Source organism: Dreissena polymorpha, chromosome 12 (genome assembly GCF_020536995.1).
Source record: "Dreissena polymorpha isolate Duluth1 chromosome 12, UMN_Dpol_1.0, whole genome shotgun sequence".
Classification (NCBI taxonomy): domain Eukaryota; kingdom Metazoa; phylum Mollusca; class Bivalvia; order Myida; family Dreissenidae; genus Dreissena; species Dreissena polymorpha.
The window spans coordinates 32,251,611-32,266,801 of record NC_068366.1 but is presented as its reverse complement, the minus strand read 5'-3'; the positions used below and the strand labels follow the sequence as shown (position 1 = coordinate 32,266,801).

At 37.1% G+C, this 15,191-nt stretch overlaps 1 protein-coding gene across 1 annotated transcript in view; it reads right to left on the bottom strand.

Annotated features, from left to right (window-relative positions):
• Positions 1 to 15,191, bottom strand: part of LOC127852506 (cation-independent mannose-6-phosphate receptor-like) — an 81,283-nt gene that overhangs the window by 48,220 nt on the left and 17,872 nt on the right. Inside the window, exons 10-18 of the mRNA XM_052386463.1 lie at positions 14,665 to 14,817; positions 14,088 to 14,219; positions 13,383 to 13,554; positions 12,767 to 13,060; positions 12,064 to 12,235; positions 6,942 to 7,106; positions 5,311 to 5,514; positions 3,180 to 3,354; positions 1,534 to 1,688 (exon numbers count right to left, since the gene is read on the bottom strand). Of these exons, the coding sequence (XP_052242423.1) occupies positions 1,534 to 1,688; positions 3,180 to 3,354; positions 5,311 to 5,514; positions 6,942 to 7,106; positions 12,064 to 12,235; positions 12,767 to 13,060; positions 13,383 to 13,554; positions 14,088 to 14,219; positions 14,665 to 14,817 (1,622 nt within the window). The remainder of the gene's footprint in view (positions 1 to 1,533; positions 1,689 to 3,179; positions 3,355 to 5,310; positions 5,515 to 6,941; positions 7,107 to 12,063; positions 12,236 to 12,766; positions 13,061 to 13,382; positions 13,555 to 14,087; positions 14,220 to 14,664; positions 14,818 to 15,191) is intronic.

Below are 15,191 nucleotides of genomic sequence, written 5' to 3'. Positions count from 1 at the left end.
CAGCAAAAAAAAAAAAAAAAAAATCTTTACCCATCATGGCACCAACCGTTATTACTGCTTGTAGAGAATAAATGGAGAAATACAATTTTTGAAATAACCATTTATATGACCTTCAATTATCTAGTTTTTTTACACATCATTTACCATTATTATCATAACTAAACAAACAAACTTAATAAACAACATCTAAACTTATCTTCAAAAATATCAAGTGCATCAATACTTACTATATAACAAGAGGGCGTGAAAGGCCCAAAGTCGCTCACCTGAGATAACAAGAGATTATTGGGACAAATATTCTGACCAAGTTTCACGAAGATCGGAAAATAAATGTGGCCTCTAGAGTGTTAACAAGGTTTTACTATAGCCATATAAGGAAAAATGCCCTGCCCCCTGGCAGTCATGTTTTTCAACCAACCGGCATCATTTTTGAGCTCGTCCAAGATATTATGGGGATGAATCTTCTGACCAAGTTTCATGAAGATCGGACAATAAAAGTGGATTCTAGAGTGTTAACAAGATTTTACTATTATATAATAGCCATATAAGGAAAAATGCCTCGCCCCTTGGAAGCCATTTTTTTTCAAGCAAACATAATTATTTTCAAACTCACCCAAGATATCATTGAGACCAATCTTCTGACCAAATTTCATGAAGATTGGACAATAAATGTGGCCTCTAGAGTGTTAACAAGGTTTTACACTAGCCATATATAGCCATATAAGGAAAAATGCCCCGCCCCTGGAGGCCATGTTTTTAAAGCAACCAAAACCATTTTAGAACTCATCCAAGATATCATTGGGAAAAATCTTCTGACCAAGTTTCATGATGATCGGAAAATAAATGTGGCCTCTAGAGTGTTAACAAGGTTTTACTATAGCCATATAAAAGGAAAAATGCCCCGCCCCCTGGCGGCCATGTTTTTCAACCAACCGGCATCATTTTCGAACTCACCCACGATATTATTGGGATGAATCTTCTGACCAAGTTTTATGAAGATCAGACAATAAATGTGGCCTCTAGGGTGTTAACAAGATTTTACTATGGCCATATAAAGCCATATAAGGTAAAATGCCCCGCCCCATATTTTTCAAGCAAACGTAACCATTTTTGAACTCATCAAAGATATCATTGAAACCAATCTTCTGACCAAATTTCATGAAGATTGGACAATAAATGTGGCCTCTAGAGAGTTAACAAGGCAAATGTTGACGCCGCACAACGGACAACGGACGACGGACAAAAAGCGATAGCAAAAGCTCACCATGAGCACGTTGTGCTCAGGTGAGCTAAAAGGAACAGTTTTTGTCTTGAGCTGTATTCTAAATGATTTTAAGTCTTCCAGTTTATTATCTCTTCTAAAGAATGAATCAAATCATCAAAAACTGATTCAAAACAGCCATATTTTGAACATGTTCTTTTTATCTACTATAATTTTCTGCAATGCTGACAGTGTAGTCCCTGATAAACTTGTGTAGTCAGCACAGGGTAATCTGGGACGACACTTTACGCACATATTGCATGAACAGGTACCTGCACAATGCAGTCGGTGCCATGTGGGGTACACGCCAAGGATGTCAGGAAGCGGAACCGATACTGTAGCCCCTCCTCCATACCCACATACTCTGCATAGCCAATATCCTGTGACTCATCACACACAAACTCTATCTCAACATTTACTCGCTGACCTGGAAATTGAAAGTAATGTAAGGCATGGTCTTACTTGGCGCTATTATCGTTGCTGGACATAAATGCTTACATTGGTATGGTGTCCACCTAGCCACAGGGAATTTGGCAGGTTGGATCCCCACTGTTGGAGTGTTCGCTAAATCTCCCCTCCAGCTATCAAGTACTGGTTCTACCCAGGAAGGAGACTCGTAAGGCTTTCATTGCAATTAATAGGTTGAATCTTATATTGTTAGGCTACAATAAACAATATAATGAATTGACTGAAAAAACTTAAAACAATTGCCTTTCTAAGTGTCATAAGTTCAGTCAGAATAAAACATGCAAAATCGTTAAATTGATATCCCTGCCAAATAAGGTTTGTTTATGGATGGGTGCAAATCCCTTGATATATTGTATAATCCTAACAAAATATTGAAGTGTTGGGTAATTGTTTATAATGCATCAATATCTACACACCCATGCACTTTCATATTGAAATCATGTAGCGTATCTGAGATATAGCCCTAAAAAGTTACACAATACAAAAACAACAAAGGGCAATAACTCTTATTTAAGAAAGTGTAGGGTTAAGGTTCTTGTTCATGGCAATTCTCATCATTGATATCAAAACACCCATGAAGTTGCATGTTGAAGTTGTATCTGAGATAAAGCCCTGAAAAATTACATCTTAAAAAAACCAAAGGTCAATAACTCTTATTTAAGAAAGAGTAGGGTTATGGCTCATGAGCATGACACTTTTCCACATTGATATTTATACACCAATGAAGTTTCATGTTGATATCTTATATAGTTCCTGAGATATAGTCATGAAAAGTTTTGTGACAGGGACTGACGAACTAACAGAATGACAGACTGACGGCCAGATGGACAGAAAGACAATCCCTTAGCCTTTGGTGGGCGATCGAAACTACATAATCACAACTCAAGTTATATGTTACACAAAATTATGGAAGAAACATACCATTTTATAGTTTTATTCTATTGAGTTGAATTATTAACCTATAAGTTACCATAAGAATAATATATTGTTTTCATAATCATTTGTTATTTTAGAGCAGCCAATTGCTCACACTTTAAAAATGTGATTCCAATAAATGAGACTCCACTCTGTAATGGTCTTATTAATAAGCCATCAGCAAAGCAAACTTTGATAGATAAGGCATAAAATGTAAAAGGCATTTTTTTACATTCAAGGCCATTAAAACATCTTCCATATATACGCATTCTGGGAAAACTGGGCTTAATGCATGTGTGCAAAGTGTCATCCCAGTATAGACTGTGCAGTCTGCACAGGCTAAAAAGGGACAACACTTCCCACTTTTGTTGAATTTTTTTTATAAAAGAAGTCTCTTCTTATAAAATCAAGTCTAGGCCGAAAAAGTCATCCCTGATTAGCCTGTGTGGACTCCACAGGCTAATCTGGGATGACACTTTACCCATATGCTATCAGGCCAGTTTTCTCAAAACACTGCTTCATTCATTCCATGTACCATTATCCTGTCTGAGTCCGTCATATTTCAGCAGCATCTGTCCAGTAGAGCTGAAGTCAAGGTCGCTACTGGACTCAGCCAGTGCCTGCACGGAGGGCACAGTCTGGCACAGGCCAACAGATGACAGTGAGCCCTTGGGACATCTCCCTTCTGGCACGTTACCACAGATACTGAGCTGCAGTGGGGGGAAAGAGATACCACCTGACTGATATTAAAATGACTCAAGCCACACAGCTCTTGACCCTTTCCCACTTAGAAACAAAGTGAAAATGGCTATGTGCAAACAGCATAAAATCAGAACAGCCTGCGAGTAACTTTCAGTCTGTTCAGGTTTTATGCTTTTTGCTGCTCATCAGTATGTAAAGGTTGGAAATGAAGCCTTTAAAACTTGAATCTAGTAAGAAAGGTCCTTCAATTAAATTAAACTTTCTAAAGGACCACAAATGCGTCAAAATACATATGAGTCATGTTCTGAGAAAACCGGGCATAATGCATGTGCGTAAAGTGTCGTCCCAGATTAGCATGTGCAGTTCGCACAGGCTAATCAGGGACGACACTTTCCGCTTTAATGATATTTTTCGTTTAAAGGAAGTCCCTTTTTACTGAAAATCTAGTAAAAGCGGAAAGTGTCTTCCGTGATTAGCCTGTGCGGACTGCACAGGCTTATCTGGGACGACACTTTACGCACATGCATTATGCCTGGTTTTCTCAAAACGCGACTCATATCTAAGTGGTAAAGGGTTCAATATGAGCATCGCTCTGGGAACAAAAAGGTCCTGATGCATGTGCGTAGTATTGTCCCAGACTAGCCTGTACAGTCAGCAAAAGCTCATCTTGGATTACACTTTCCACTTTTACAAAAAATTTATTTAGAGAAGTCACTCCTGAACAAAAAACCAATCTAGGCAGAAAGTGTCTTACCTGATGAGCCTTTATAAATTTAGATTGAATGCAACATGTACACATTTTCTGAAAATTGGGCAAAAAAGAAACTTAATTTCTGTGTAAAATAAACATGAATTTTCATGTATCAGAATTGTCTGAATTACTCATTAAATTTGTCTTACCCTGTTATGTTTCCAAATACATTTGAGCTGACAATATTTAAATAAATATTGTCTGAAAATAACAATGAAATAAAACTAACTAAGATAAACTCGTCAAAGCTGTCAATGATACCCACATCAAACATTGATAAACACATACTTTTTGACACACATTCATTTTATTTTATTTATTTTTTCAACACATTTTATTTAGAAATTGCAAACAAGTACACATACAATATGAATTTTAACAAAAATGCTTTGCACTAAGAAACAAAAAAGCAAACACGTAATGCATCCAACACATATCTAAAGCTATATATACACATATTTGGGCTGTGCTATGTGAAAAAGGGGTTTAATGCATGTGCGTAAAGTGTCGATGAAGATTAGCTTTTAATATTTTTTGTTTAAAGAAAGTCTGTTCTTAGCAAAAAAATCAAGTTTAGGCGGAACATGTCATCCCTAATTAGCCTGTGTGGACGGCACAGGCTAGTCTGGGACTTTACTTTACGCACATGCATTAAACCCTCTTTTCACAGAGTGCCGCTCATTTATTTTATTCGAACAATAGATGATAATATTTTAACTGCCAAATTGCCCTGTATGATAATCTTTTGATTGAGGTTTTCACCTTTATTGACATTGAACAGCATATTGTCACTAATTAGCCTTCCAGCATCATTTATTCTCTAATTGGTTATAGTCGGTCAAATAGATTATTTAATCTGAAAATACGTGAAGTTTTTTACATGGACTTGAATCATAAATGGAAGTTTGGGAAAACACTGGATCCAATAAACCCGTGTAATATTGGATTCCGCGTTATAAAGTAATGCTTCATATTGAAGATGCAGTGTAATCCCCAAAATCATTGGACAGTCATGATGTAACAAAGATGTGCATGTCTAACCAATAGTGATAATGCCTATCAGGTTTAATCAACTTGGGATTATTGGTGTCTGAGATCTCCCAAAGAAAATAAAAGTGACAGACTGACAGACAGACAGAGGGACAGACAAATGGTGACTATATATTCCTCCGTTTCCATGAGCATAATTAAAAATCCAGAAAACAATACTTACCAAGAATGTTTTATCATTAGCCTTGACTTCAAACGGACCAGACGCATTCAAGGGGTTCAAATTAAACACATAGTCACTGTTAGGGTCCTTAGCCATACAGGTGTCGTTTGAGGAATCGTTTCCAAGGGGACAGGCTGCAGAGGTCAGCCACGTGATCAGGTACTCACAGGGGCCCGTCTGTACAGGGGTCTGGGGACCTGTGGACTGCAAACAAAGACAGAAATTAGTTGCATTCTGGGAAAAATGAGCTTAATGCATGTGTGTAAAGTGTTGCCCAGATTGCCTGTGCAATTTGCACAGGCTATTCAGGAACGACACTCTCAGCTCATTTACAGGTTTTTGTTTAAAGAAAGTCAGTTCTTAAGGAAAATTCAGTCTGGACGGAAAGTGTTGTACCTGATTAGCCTCTGCAGACTGCAAGGCTAATTTTCTATGATTTGACCAAGTGACCTATTTTTAACCTCACTTGACCCTGATTCAAACTTGGCTTAGATATTGCCATTATAAACACCGAAGTCATAAATATGTCTTCAAGAGTATTAACAAGGTTTATCTAGTTTTTGACCCCAGTTGACCCAGATTCAAACTTAAATTAGATATTAACAAGATTAGCAGGTTATTCTAAGACCAAGTGGTTTTTTTAACGCAATAAACCCAGAGATATATTGTATCATAAACATTCTGAACAAGTTTCATCACAATTGAACCAAAATTGTGGCCTTTAGAGTGGCAATGAGTTGAAAGTTGGCCAAACTGCATGACTATGGATGCCAGGCATAGACTGAGTCTAAATTTTGTTGTTACGGTTACAAACATATGAATATAATTTCTGAACTTAAGTTTTCATAGACATTGGTTATAGGAAAATAGAGAATAATAGGTAAGTGTTGATTATAGATCAGGTTTATCATGCGAGACTTAAAAAACAAAAAGCACGAGCCTTGGCGAGTGCTTTTTCGTTTTCATGCCGAGCATGATAAACCTGATCTATAATCGACACTAATCTATTATTCTATTTATCCAACTTTTTATACAGTAAACCTTTTTATTGAAACAAAATAAGTTTAACTATATTAATTTCGCTGGATTTATGACGTCATTTTGTCGAAAAAAAAAGACGTCATTTCGTACAGTGGTTTATAGCAGAAATTTAATCAATGGGGCTTTTATCAACAGAATTTGCTGTAAACGTGAGATAAATATGATTCTCCAAAGAGATTACAATGCAGTGTTTATCATAGCTAATAAGGCTTGTCTTTAAATGATGTAGACTGACAGTAAAACCAAGGAGTATGTTGTCTTGTTTACTTACACAATAATGACTTTGTATTAACAAATCATTTCAACAAAGATTTGAGCACTGATCACACATGACTGAGAGTTTCCATCAGTTCTCTTATGATAAAACGCACTGAAAGTACTGGACACCGAGTACAATCATTATACAATCATTATAAAAACAGTAAGAAAGTATCACAAAGTATGAATGATTCAGAATCACAAAAACTCAACCGACCAAAGTTGAAAAAATTCTTTTCATAAGTATCCCTTCTTTCCATCATTTCTTCGTAACACCAACATCAATGTACATCTTATTTTTTATCAAATATCAACTACATTTAAGAACTTACCAGTGAATTAGCCTGGCAAATGAACTCCATGATTGTCACGTAAGGAATGTTGGATGTTCCATTCGTGCAGATGTTGTCTGACTCGTATCTCAGCCTCAAGTGCCCGTTGTCTGCCACTGTTAGGCCAGACTTGACATGTCCAAGGTCAGGCAAATCTACCAATTCCTGTCCAAAGGGAGATAATCAAACTGTTAAACAAAGGGAGACAATGAAAATTTTATAATAGGTCAATACAAAACGGAGATAAACAGGCAAAAGTGAACTAAAATTTAGGTTACCTTAATTACTCTAAGTTTACGGACACTTAAATTTTTTATTTTTTTTTGTGTTCTAAAATTTAGGTACATAAAATATTTAAAAATTTCAGGTGTCCAAAAGTTTAGAGACAACAATTAAATGTCCGAAAATTATAATTATATTAAAATAAAAGCAATAAATCAACGCACAATAGTGTTTCTACTTTAAAATAAAAACAACCTCACAGCGTTGCTTACTCTTGCATGAAAGGATACAGACCAAAAAAGTAAAAACATTTAACATACTGCTTCCTTAATAAATCTGGTAAAATAGCGCTGTGAAATATGATGTCCAAAAGTTTAGAGTCATTAATGATAGACGAAAATGCGCATGTCCGAAAAATAAGAGTCACGAAAAATAATTATTTTGGCCAAAAAGGGGGATGTTCGAAAACTTAGAGTGTCCAAAAAGTTAGAGTAATTACGGTAAATAACAAAAGCATGATGATTTATTTTTCGAACTCATCTAATATTGTGTTTTCTGCCCATACATCATAAATTGAATAATCTTTTAAATATTAATTGTTCGGGGATCAATGTTCAATGAAATAATAAACACAGAAAAAAAGATAGCATAACATTTACTGAAATAATTCATTTCTTAAAATCATCTAAAATTGTTAAATACATTGTTTATACTTTTTAAATTTATAATCTTATAAATATTAATTGTCCAGGTTAAATAGTAAATAAAATAATAAACACAGAAAAAAGGATAGCAATAACATTTATGGTAAACAGCTTACACAATTATTAAATCACTTCAATACTGTATTTTATATTCGTTCATTAACAAATTTCAGCTAAAAATGTCATCTTAAGAACATTTTGGTGTAAAGAAACATACTGTATGACATCACGTGCATTAACCACAAGTTAATTCAATTTAAAAAACCTGCACCTTTTAACCCTTAACCACTTAGATACGTATCTTCATGCATTTTTAGTCCCTTAGAAAGTTATATTTAATTTAAGACCATTCTTACTAGATTCAAGTTTTTAAGGCTTCATTTTCAAACCTTAGATACTGATGAGCAGCAAAAGGCATAAAACCTGAATAGACTGCGAGTTACTCGCAGGCTGTTCTGGTTTTATGCTGTTTGCACATAGCCATTTTCACTTTGCTTTGAGAGGGAAAGGATTAAGCTATTTTTAAGGGCTTGCAATGATGATACCATTTTTTAAGTTTCCATTTAAGCGCTTCAGAAATGTGGAAGTAGCTTACTTAACAAGCTTATCCCATTTATGTGGACAAACTGACCAATTAAAAAAACAGAATGACTCCAAGTGATACCCCCTCTCAAACTTCATTTGCGGGCATATAGTTAAAAACATAGTAATTTTACACTTGATGAAGTAAAATTCTTACTAAAATTCTTGTAACTCTATTCACAGAGCAATGTCTCCTAATAAAGAAAGAAGAAACACACACCAAAATAAATATATGACTGTCTGACTCGGTCATAAATATACAGGAAGAGGACAACGACAACGAGCAAGGCATGGTATTGTAATGCACATGGGGGGGTTAGAGGGTTAGGGTAAGGGTTTGGGGTCGGGTTTGGGTTAGTCTTAACCCTAACCTTAACCTAACCTGACCCCTAATCCTAACCCTAACCTAACCATAACCCAGGCTTATCTCTCCTAATACCATGCCTCGCTTCGTTGTCGTTGTCCTCTTCCATAAATATACTGGCTCCCAGCCGATGTCTGTCCATTATTAGATCCGCAACAGTGACAGGTAGCCTGTTCCCATGAGTACAACAATACAGTGCAACTCCAATATATCACGGTCCGTTATATCGCGTTGTCCAATACATCGCGAATCGGCTATGGCTCCCAAAAATCTGATGAGCATAATCTCTAAATAACATGCTTTAAAATCTGAGAATTTGATGAGATAAAATCCGTTTCAAAGTTGTATTTTAAACTTTTTTCACCCACATAATTTCTGTTTAATCCGACATTCATAATCCAGTTTTAACCAGATTGTTTGCTCTCCTTGTACACCACTCTAGCACCTCTGTACAGCGATAAACAATAATCCAACTTGTCAAACATCACAGGTCATTTTGGGTGTTAACCATTCTCTATTGAATTTGCTTTGAACTGCCGAAACGCGCCAGTAAACACATGAAGGTGTATACAATTATAACTGTAATTGTCACAAGTCAATACTGACCTATCTCAGCAATCTTTGCGCTCTAGATACAGTGTAAATTATTTGCTTTTAATTGGGAGGTGAATCATGTTCCTCAGTTTGTCAAACTTTCATGCTTTCCATGAGGTGAATGACGTCATTTTGTAAATGGGTCTAATTTGTGCATGCTTTCTTGAACAATAACATTTGACAATGGTGTTTCGGATTACAAATTTAATTATATGCATTTCTAAATACTTACATGGAATAATGATTTGTGTTATACCAATGAATAACATATGGATGTAACACACAAATCAATATGGTATGTAATTAGTGTGTTTTGAGATTGCCAAACTATGCTAATGCATACATATACATGATGAATAACTTGACAATTTATATCGCGCACCGGATATATCACGGTCGCGATCTTTGGATCCCTTCAACCGCGATATATTGGAGTTGCAGTGCATTGACATAAAAAATAAGTGCAGCATTCTGAGAAAACTGGGCTTAATGCATGTGCCTAAAGTGTTTTCCCAGATTGGCCATGTGCCTAAAGTGTTGTCCCAGATTGGCCATGTGCCTAAAGTGTTGTCCAAGATTGGCCATGTGCCTAAAGTGTTGTCCCAGATTGGCCATGTGCCTAAAGTGTTGTCCAAGATTGGCCATGTGCCTAAAGTGTTGTCCCAGATTGGCCATGTGCCTAAAGTGTTGTCCCAGATTGGCCATGTGCCTAAAGTGTTGTCCCAGATTGGCCATGTGCCTAAAGTGTTGTCCCAGATTGGCCATGTGCCTAAAGTGTTGTCCAAGATTGGCCATGTGCCTAAAGTGTTGTCCAAAATTGGCCATGTGCCTAAAGTGTTGTCCAAGATAGGCCATGTGCCTAAAGTGTTGTCCAAGATTGGCCATGTGCCTAAAGTGTTGTCCAAGATTGGCCATGTGCCTAAAGTGTTGTCCAAGATTGGCCATGTGCCTAAAGTGTTGTCCCAGATTGGCCATGTGCCTAAAGTGTTGTCCAAGATTGGCCATGTGCCTAAAGTGTTGTCCCAGATTGGCCATGTGCCTAAAGTGTTGTCCCAGATTGGCCATGTGCCTAAAGTGTTGTCCAAGATTGGCCATGTGCCTTAAGTGTTGTCCAAGATTGGCCATGTGCCTTAAGTGTTGTCCAAGATTGGCCATGTGCCTAAAGTGTTGTCCAAGATTGGCCATGTGCCTAAAGTGTTGTCCCAGATTGGCCTGTGCCTAAAGTGTTGTCCAAGATTGGCCATGTGCCTAAAGTGTTGTCCAAGATTGGCCATGTGCCTAAAGTGTTGTCCCAGATTGGCCATGTGCCTAAAGTGTTGTCCCAGATTGGCCATGTGCCTAAAGTGTTGTCCCAGATTGGCCATGTGCCTAAAGTGTTGTCCCAGATTGGCCTGTGCAGTTTACAAAGGCTAATCAAGGACAACACTTTCCACTTTTTCCACTATGGAATTTTTTGTTAATACAGTAAAACTGCGATAACTCGAGGAAGCACGGGACTGACCTCGATGCTCGAAGAATCGCAGGTTTGAGTAAACCATGGTATTATTTGTTTTCACTGTCTCGGTTAATGATGCTCAAATTCTGACCACAAACGCTTTATTTACATGTAAGACGGTGCTAGAGAAAAAAGGCTTTGTAAAAATCACTTAAGGTTACAGTATAATAAACAAAACAATAAGGATTATCGTAAATTTATTTAATTAATTCAATATACACACAAAACACATATATAATAAAAAATATTCCATTAATATTCAATGTACATTTAGCATATTAAAAAAGCACAGGTACGTACATGCGCATAAAAAACAACAACATTAAAAAAAACATTATCACTACACACTTTGTATTTTATGTTCAATCAGTCAGACTTGTGTTGCGCAAAGTCTAGAATTAAAGATTGTCGCAACCTATTTGCTTCCCAGAACTGATGGCGGAAGACGTTTCGCAACAGCCAGCAGAGCATCTGTAGTTCCGTGTTTGTGTTAGGCGTTGCTTGAAAGAATCAGCGTACTACATCTAGCGCTTCAGTGGCAATTTGCAATGTTTCTCAAAGGATGACAATTTGCAGTGGTTCTCAAACTGCAACTAACTTCACACCTAATCGAGCGTCTTTTGTCTGCTTGATTGCGCAGTTTTCACAACTCAAATATTTTTAGCACCAACCAGACGAGAAAGTGTCCTCAAATAATTGCCAGTAAATTAGGTGTGAAATGCCTTTCAGGGATCGGCACACATCCTCAAGTTATCGAAAATCGCATGTTTAAGTTATTGCGGGTATTTTTATAAAGAAATTAAAGGAAAATGCTAGGGACTTCCTTTAATGCTCGAGTAATCGCCAGTTTTCGAGAAATCGCCAGCTCGAGTTATTGCAATTCTACTGTAGTAAGATTTTCTTAGAGATGAAAATCCAGTTAAGGCAGAAAAAGTTGTTCCTGATTAGTCTATGCAGACTGCATAGGCTAATCTGGACGACACTTTACGCACATGCATTAAGCCAAGTTTTCCCAGAACGTTCCTCATATATACTGGTTCCTTGCATTTACCTTTCCTTTATCAAACTTGGTCCTGCAGATATTGGCCAAAGGAGCAGCCGGTTCCCACATGTACAAAACTACAGACATAATAAATATATATACGGGTTCCCTGCATTTACCTTTCCATTTTCAAACTTGGTCCTGCAGACACTGGCTAGAGAGGAGCAACCAGTTCCCACATGTAGGGGGGTCAGGGGCCCACATACGTTCAGGTAGTACTTGGTGCTTGTGCCACTTCCTGTAGAAAAATCCCCCACAGCCCAGTTGTCCTGGTCACCAGACATTGACAGGCTGAAAAAATGCACTCTGAATTATTGTTTAACAATAGAAACGGTCGATAGATGATAACTGTGTCAGACTTAATCAACTTCTGTTTTGAGTTGTTGTTGACTAACTTTTGAGATTAAATTTGCCAGTTTCACAGTTGTCAGGAAGTGATACACACAAACAAATCATATATGTTTCCTGTTCTCTAATGTCTTTTTGGTTGTTTGTTATGTTTTGTTCTATTTTGTCTTTTTGACACTGTTAATATTTTTGTTCTTCTATAATGGCCTATTTGTACATGGTTTTCTGGATCTTTGTATTCTGTTTAATTTTGACTTTTTGTTCAAATTTGTATTGTACTATATTTCCTTTTTGTCCATATGTTTAGTTATAATTATTTGTCTGTTTTAACATATCTCTTATTAGAAATGAGTTTACAAACTATACATTCAATACAAATATTTGATCAACAAAACTGCCCATTCAAAATACACATGATATTGAATTCATAAAATAATTTTTAATATTAACCGCTCTCATCTAAATTGTTCAAACCTGGACAGATCATATTCAGCCCCGCTGTTTGAATCCGTGATGACACACTCCATAGGAATTCCTGGGCATGCATATGACGTCCGCCACTCAAACACGTATGTGTGATTAGACGCGGCCTCTGTGACGAACTTTGGCGTACCCACGCCTGCATCACGATCGCACAAAAAGGCAATCTCAGACTTTCTAGGGGTGCTGCTTGGATCGTTGTACGGTGAACCACCAACATAAGTTAGGTTTATCATGCCATCATAGTAGTTAAGTGTAGCCGTGAATTGACCCAGGTTGTATTTTAATCTGAAGGAAGGCAGATATCTACGGATTATTTACACATACTTAAATACAGCTACTAACATTTTTATGCCACTATTGGTAATAAAGACATTTGCTACCTGCAAAGGTTACAAGGATAAGAAACAGGGAATTATTATAATAATTTTGGCCAGACTCAGAACCTTTGCAGAGCTTGAAATGATTTATTAACACAATTTGATAAAAATTTAAGTGTATTGGTCATTTAAAAGCTGGGAATAATAAAAACACAATTTACACTTAAGGCTTGATAAAAAAATACTTAAAACTAGATTCTCTAAAATATGGTACAAAACATGCCACCTACCCGTTACCCTTAACAGGCACCTGACACACTCCAGCATTGGGGACCTTATCATCGCAGGGAGTAAACAGTGGGCCACACACATTCAGCAGATAGTCATGGTCTGTATCTATGTCCTCCACCTTGTAGGAAGTGTTATCTGTCTTTTTCAGGGCGGAGAGGTCGATGGTAAAACCTGAGGTAAAAGGGAATTTATTACACGCAAAACAAAATGCAGGTCAATGGTAAAACCTGATGTAAAAAGATGCGTAAATTTAATGAAGTATAAGGTTAATGTGGAAGAACATTTGGTGACTTGGAACCGGAACACATAAAAGGCAATAACTCTGGTCAATGGTAGGACCTGAGGTAAACGAAATTGTTATATGCACAAATCTTAATGGCTTTTATGATTTACATAGGGTAAATGTGGCAGAAATGTTGGTATCATAAAGCAGGAACAAATAGAAAAGGGCATTGACTGCCAGAATAATGAAGAAGAAAAAGGGAAATTTGGAGCATGTCACTCATCTTTGAAGACATCTCTCCACCGATAATTTTTTAAGTTATCAGATAAAATGCTATTGAAGTTAAGTAAGAAAAACATTAACATTGTGGATGGAGGGACAGACAGACAACATAGGGACTGATTACAGAGAAACGGTCAGGGGAAAGAACTGGTTCTTCTTCTAAGTCACCTAAATAGTTGTTTCTCTTTCAGTTTCTTACCATTTCCTTGCACCCGGCAGTTGTCTCCTATGTAGTGTCCCAGCTCGCAGGCCGCAGCTGTGCGCCATTCAAACTGGTATATGCACTGGTCAGTTGACATGTCCACCAACACAGGTGCACTCTGCTCTGAACCTGTGTGAAGCAAACATAAAGATTTCTACAGGTCGCCGTCACATAGTGGATATGGTGTGATCTAGGGACCAAGAGATCATGGGCTCCGTCCCCACTGCGAGAGCATTCTTTCTATCTCACTCAAAGACACCAAGTACTGGTTCTACCCAGGCAACTGACTCAAGACCGCCTTAATAAGATTCTGGCTTTCTAAGCAATCAAGCTTAAATAAATAGGTTTAAACTAAACTAAAAATTTACAATACCTTGCCGGTACACAATAATACTTTTATTTCCCAAAGCAATTAGCCAAGAGCTAAAGTATATGTTGAATTACAAAGCCCAGAACAAAAAGATTTTGGTTCTCAAAATCTTGCAAAAAGGACATTAAAGAAATTACTTTTTTGCCAGAAACTACATAATTTCATCGATAACAATTCACCCCAACCCTTGTTACACTCCACTACCTGGCTGGCACATGAAGGTTATAGTGGACTGTCTCCTCTTGGACCCATCCCCACATGGGTCACCATTAATGTAAACAATCTGTGTGGTGTTAGTGGCAGTGTTGTATGTGGGCTCTTGCTCATAGCGACCCAGGTTCTTTGTTGAAAATCCTTCTACAAATAAAAAGAAACTGCAATCAACACATAAATATTCAGGTAAAGTGAAACTGAACTCACGCCGACATCAGCAGTAAGGAAGTGTATAATGACTCAGCGTACATCTTTCCACCCTGTCCAAGCTACCTTGTAGACACAATACATTGGAGGATAAATGATGTACAAAAAAAGCTTATAAAAGCATTTTTTTTCAATACTGGTATGAGGGAAGTACATGCGACCTAGCAGTACCCGTGAATTTTATACAATTCAGTGAGAAAAACAGCAGTATCTTTTGAAAAGCATTGCATCTTGTATGGTGACAAATGTAAATGAAATCAATAAGATGCTTTCTCCCAACCATACAACCCTTCATAATATACATATCAGGG